Here is a 6,546-nt window from a genome sequence, read left to right as displayed (position 1 = left end):
AACTGTCACGAAGTTGCGTGATATATGGCGTCCCGTGTTTCCCCCTTGAGTGACATGCGCACTACCTCTCACTCATACATGTAGAACATGCTTTATCATGGTCATCGGGGTTCATATATGTTCTAGATGTTTCCTTTACTGCTGCTACAACGACAACAACAACAACAACAAGAACAACAACAACTACCACTACGACTACTCCTTAGCTGCTGCTGCCGCCGCTACTGCTGCTTCTGATACAACTTCCACTACTACTACTACTACTACTGCTGCTGCTGCAACAACAACAACGGCTACTACTACTACTGCTTCTGCTGCAACTACCACTGTAACTACTACTACTACTACTGCAACTATCACTGCTCCTGCTACAACTACCACTGCTACTTCTACTACTGCTACTACTACTACTGCTGCTGCTGCTACAACTACTACTTCTGCTACTACTCCTACTACCACTACTGCTACAACTGCTACTACTACTACTTCTGCTACTACTACTACTTTTGCTGCTACAACCACTACTGCTATTACCACTACTACTACTACTGTTTCTCCTACAACTACCACTGCTACTACTACTACTACTACTACTACTACTACAACTATCACTGCTTCTGCTACAATTACCACTGGTACTACTGCTACTACTACTACTACTACTACTTCTTCTGCTACTACTACTACTACTACTACTTTTGCTGCTACTACCACTTCTGCTATCATTGCTTCTACTACTACTACTACTACTACTACTACTACCACTACTACTGCTGCTACTGCTACTGCTACTGCTGCTACTGCTACTACTACTGCTACTTCTACTACTGCTACTACTACAACTACTGCTACTACTATTACTACTACTACTGCTACTACTACTACAACTACCACTGTCTCTGCTACAATTACCACTGCTACTTCTACTACTGCTGCTACTACTACTACTACTACTGCTGCTGCTACTACTACTACTACTGCTGCTGCTGCTGCTACTGCTACTATTACTGCTACTACTACTACAACTACTGCTACTACTATTACTACTACTACTGCTACTACTACTGCTACTACTACTACTACTACTGCTACTACTACTACTACAACTACCACCGTTTCTGCTACTACTACTACTGGTATTACTACTGCTGCTGCTACTACTATATACTGCCCGCCTCCGTGGTCTAGTGGTAGAGCGTCCGCCCGGAGAGCGGAAGGACCGGGGTTCGATCCCCGGCCGCGTCATACCAAAATACGTATAAAGATGGTATCCTGTCTGGCTCTCGGCATTAAGGGGATAAAACAAGGACTGGTCGGCTCGGAGTCAGTATACTGTGTCTGAGTGGGGTATTCATGTTAATCTGCGGCATGGTATCTCAGTGAGCTAGCACTATAAATCGGCATTATTCCGGACTAGTACAAGCTGCCACACAAACACACACACACACACACGCGATCTTAGACGCGACGTTAAACCCCATTTCACCTCACTCACTACTATTACTACTACTACTACTACTACTACTACTATCATTACTACTTCAGCTTTTTAACTTCTTTCTCAAACTCATTAAAATCAAAGTGTTTCCTGCTAAACGGCACATGGCAAGTCTGCATTACGATCTGAGGACCCCGCCATAGACCTACCATCAGCCAATGAGCTCCCAGACTTCTATATTCTCGGCACGAGTGAGTGAAGCATTCAGGCCAACATATCTAATTTCTATATTTTAAAACGAACCAAAAATATTACCTCCCGAATGTAAATAACCATTCTGTTTTTGTGGATACATCATTTGTGAGATAAATCGAAAGTTTACTTTTTCAAAATCGAAATTTCCGAATCGACATGAACCCTCACATCCTTTTTTTTTTTAGATTGGACGGTCAAAGGGTTCATTTGACGCGACATCTAATGTGCGTGTAGCACCTTAGTCTGTCATACAGACCCTGAAACAAATATATCCAACAGAGACCAAGCATGTCAATAATATCTGGCAAGTCTAGATTACTGTAGCTTAAATGAAGAAAGTCCTTGGCTCCTTTTCATTCTATTTCATTGTGGTAATTTGACAAGTGGTTTTTTTTGTAAAATATGTTCATTTCAGAGACTAGATGTTAGTTTTAATACCACCTTTCGTTTTACAGTTAATCAGGGTTGCCGACGATTGTATACACGACTTAACACATCAGACATTTGACGTCAGGGAATTGTGCGCTTGGATGTATACTGTAAACCATCTGTATCTGGCTTGAGCTCTGTTACATAAACTATGACTTGACTTTACTTGATTTGGTCAATGCTTCAACGACGCGCGTGAGTTGAGGGATGAACTACTCTTACTACTACTACTACTACTACTACTACTACTACTACTACTACTACTACTACTACTGCATACGGTGGATACACGGGTCCTTCCTCAACACCCCAGCTCAGCTTGCTTCTCAGGGATGTTAGGTCTACAGTGTAACACAAGGAATTGAAACCGAAACTATACCTGATAATACAATAGTATGTAGTTAGCCAGGATATGAAATCGTTTTGACTTTCAAAGTATTCTTTGAAAACTGTTTTCGTCTCCTCAAAATTCAAACTGAAACTGTGGATCTGTAAGAGTGAATAGGATTAGCCATTCACACTATTGGATTATTATTATTATTATTATTATTATTATTATTATTATTATTATTAGTAGTAGTAGTAGTAGTAGTAGTATAAGATTAAAATGAAAAATGCAGCAAAGAGGGTTTGGGTGATCCTGGCACAGTCCGGCTGGTTAGGCTCATCATCAGCTCAGGGCCCTTGCCCCCTCTACATGCAGCCCAGACAGCGAATGGGGGACTTCTCCCAGGAAGCGCTGCCTAGTCAACCCCACCCAGAACTTTTCGGAGAATGTGAAGACTCTCCAACACTGCAGCCTTGTGCATTACCCAGATTGTCAGAAGGGCTGTATTCCTGGTAGCAAACCCGGGTACTCTCCCAATGTCAGTCAACAGATTGGGAGGTACCAAACCTAAGGCACCGAGAACAATGGGGAGTCGGACAACTTGGTACTTGGGATGCAAGCGTGAAATTTCTAAAGCGAGGTCTGCATATTTGCCATGTTTTTCCTCAATCTTGCCAAATCACATTAGTGTCAAAAGGAACAGAAAATTTAATGATATAAATGATTTCATTGGATTTATCAAAAAGGACAAGATCAGGTTTGTCCAGGTTTGTTGGCCAGGATATGTCAGAGGCTGTAAACGGGCCTATTCCATAGGATTCTGTATTTATCATTTTCCATGACGCCCTCTACATATTCCGGGTCGTACCATGGATGGACCTCTGTGTCAAAACCACAAGCAAGGCGAAGACGGTAATAAAATGATCGAGCAAAACCATCATGTCGTTTAAGATACTGTGTTTGTGCCAAAGCTGTGCATCCACTGACAATTAGTTGGACAGTCCCATTAAATTTATTACATAATCTACATTTCATATTTACATTTTGATGCAAAATCACACATTAACGGTTTCGAGTTGGAAGTGACTGGTCCTTAGCAGCAAACAGAAAGCCTTCTGTTTCACTTTTCAGGCCAGACGACTTCATCCAAGCAAAGGACTCTGCAGGATTGCTGAACTTCTCAACAGACTGGACATAAACTCGATGCAGTGGTCGATCAGATAGCCTCTCCTTTAAAAACTGAGTCTGGGCCGACTTGATATGGCACTTCCATTGGTTGACAGTCAGGTCAGTACCGTCCAGCAGTAAGAACCATCAACAAAATCAACACCGACATTGAGATTATGTCCCACATTCGATTGGTTGACACTCATTATTATTATTATTATTATTATTATTATTATTATTATTAACGCGCCGCACTATTGCACACATGTCTGTGATGTATTACTTCAAGAGGGCTATAATATCGCATACCACTTCTTAGGAGCTGCAATGCGCTGTGATGAGTTGCCAGGATCTAATGATCCGGGGTTCGAATCCCACATTCGCCCTGATTATGATCCTTTGTCTGTCAGCACCACACCCATGCTCGTGGGGTAAAGGGGTAAAACACGTGGTGACATAACTGATACACCCGTCAAACCAGCGTTAAACCCAAATCGCCAACGACCCAACTAAATAAACAACAACAACGACAATACATCGCAGGGTAGGAAGTTTTATACCTAGAACGTGACTAAATACAAAACAAATAGTTACACAGCTAGGTCAACACTTGATTCAGATAGACAGGTTTGTACACGAGGGAGCTGCCTTAAAGGGGGACTTCGCTCCAGGATGTTTCCCATGCCCAGTTTAAGTCTAGGCAATGTATGACTACTATACCCGAGTGCAGCTGAGGCACTATATGGGTCAATAACTGCGAGAATCACGTCTCATATAATTTAGGAAAACAATCAGCCAAATTGGGTTTTGATTGACATCAAACCTTTTCACGCGAAGTTCGCTGGAGTCTCGTCCCCCTTTAAATGGAGCAGTGCGTTGCTGGACACACAGATTATCCCTAGTGATGTATATGGGGTTATTAAGTACTATAGATAGCGGACAATGCAGAATCAAACACAGAAACTTATAAAAATAATATTCCTTAAAAGTAAATCAGGATTTTACTTCGCCTATCACACCACTGAACATTGAGGTATAGTCAAACCTCGTTATCCCGGACATTTATTTTCTGTTGCGATCGTTAAATATGCTCAACATACAATTCGTTAATGTCGATAATTTAAATAAAACCGTATCGTCCGGATTAACGGGGTTCCATTGTCTACAACCATCTATAAATTACAAATTGGCAAGGGCATGCATAGTAGATAGCTTATCGTTTGACAGTGGTGTCATAGACTATATTTACATACTGTTCATAAAATACATTACACAGACGTGCTCGGTTATATCAATGTGGTTTGTTTTCAGGCTTTCAAGTTAAACTTTAATCTATATGTGTGTAGTGCGGTATTTCATACGATAATCGCTACATATGATATATTTTTTTGGAATATAAACTAGAACATCGACAATAGGTTATTCTGTAAACAACACGCGTGGCAACACGGCGGTAAATATTTTATGGGCGCTTCAAATATCATCCAATTTTAACCACCTTTGCAAATTTTTATACTTCGTGTATCCGAATCGACATTTCACACATACACTTTTATATTTCAGGTTTAAAAGTGTCATGTTGACAGTTGAGAATATTGATAATTTAAAAAATAATTCTCTTTCAATAATTGCACTTTACGAAATCAATCGTTATGTGATGTTTTTTTCTGATCTATTCTTTAGAATATTGGAAGTTGGAATACAAATTCATGTACAACAAACAAAGGACAGCGTACTTATCAGACATGATGAATGAGGGATGCTGACACAAGTATAGAAACAACAACCATATATAAAGCGACACATCCAACGTGTGGCCGCATCTTTCAGCGGTATAGTGGGAGCATATCACAAAGAATAGCAATGTCCATCCTGTCTGTAGACGGCATGTCGGCTGAATCACGAGGTCATTGACGGCTAACAACCGGGTTCTAAAATTATGACGTTACATTAATTAATATGTATGGAAACTATTTTACAAGTTTTTTGTTTTGTGGAGGAGACAACGACGGTTGGATGTTGCACTGAACAACATGGTGTTGACGTCAACGACGTTCCGTGTCAGCTTGGACGACGTCGACGTCGTCCTCAAATGTCATCACTTTCTTTGGGGTTCACAAATATGTCATTTATCCTTTCATCCGTAAAGGTTTAGTGTATATATATATATATATGTCACTGTTATGGGCACAGAAATGTACAACCACGTGCCGCGTTGATTGGCAGGTGTTCATGTACTCCTTTCACTCCGCCTGCAGATGATGACGGGGACGGGAGAGTGGTGGGCCACGTAGTCACTGACGCTGCCGAGGAATGTTCGCTTGAGTTTACTCAATCCCCGGGTCCCCGTGACGATCATGCTCGCCCCCTCCTCCGCAGCCGCTTGGATGATGGCCTCGCCCGGCTTGCCGTTCCCCTTCCGGATTTTACCGTGCATCTGAAACAAACACACCGTTTGACGTTTTGCTTGATATTGGTACACGGTATGGGATCGAATAGGTCTACCCCTATTAGTTCTTCTTCCCTCCACCCTAACCCCGCTCATACCCCTATACCCCACCACGTGGCTGGCCCAACGGGTCGTAGTGTGTGCAGGCTGAGTAGACTTCACCAGATTCTGATATTCGCTCTACCGTTACATGGTCCATTTTCTGATGTCTGTCAATAATTTGCGCATGAAACTCTAGCTCCTTAACATAGTTAGGAAATGTACAGATTTATTCAAGAATTGTACATTTATGTTATGAAGCACGTGTCATACAGACCCCCGCATTGGCCATCAGTGTTCCAAACTTCTCCTCTATACAGCGCAGTGCCTCAGTGTATTCCTTGAACATCTTGGCGGTTCGGCCTGGACCTAAAAAGTATAATAACCATTTAAATCTCAGACCCCGCATGGCACAGACGCTGTTAAAAAACGTTTTTCCAC

The 6,546-nt window shown here is 41.8% G+C and overlaps 1 protein-coding gene across 2 annotated transcripts in view; it reads right to left on the bottom strand.

Annotated features, from left to right (window-relative positions):
* Positions 1-4,150: 4,150 nt before the first annotated feature.
* The window catches only part of LOC139444761 (universal stress protein YxiE-like), a 38,270-nt gene continuing 35,874 nt past the window's right edge, over positions 4,151-6,546 (bottom strand). For both annotated transcript variants that reach the window (XM_071225705.1, XM_071225706.1), the window contains 2 exons: positions 6,383-6,474; positions 4,151-6,054 (listed from right to left, as the gene is read on the bottom strand). In XM_071225705.1, coding sequence (XP_071081806.1) covers positions 5,848-6,054; positions 6,383-6,474 — 299 coding nt within the window. In that variant the 3' untranslated portion in view covers positions 4,151-5,847. The remainder of the gene's footprint in view (positions 6,055-6,382; positions 6,475-6,546) is intronic.

This window comes from Haliotis cracherodii, unplaced genomic scaffold (assembly GCF_022045235.1).
Source record: "Haliotis cracherodii isolate W230 unplaced genomic scaffold, xgHalCrac1.p SCAF_6, whole genome shotgun sequence".
Lineage (NCBI taxonomy): Eukaryota > Metazoa > Mollusca > Gastropoda > Lepetellida > Haliotidae > Haliotis > Haliotis cracherodii.
The sequence above is the reverse complement of the archived record's forward strand: the minus strand, read 5'-3'. Positions and strand labels throughout refer to the sequence as shown.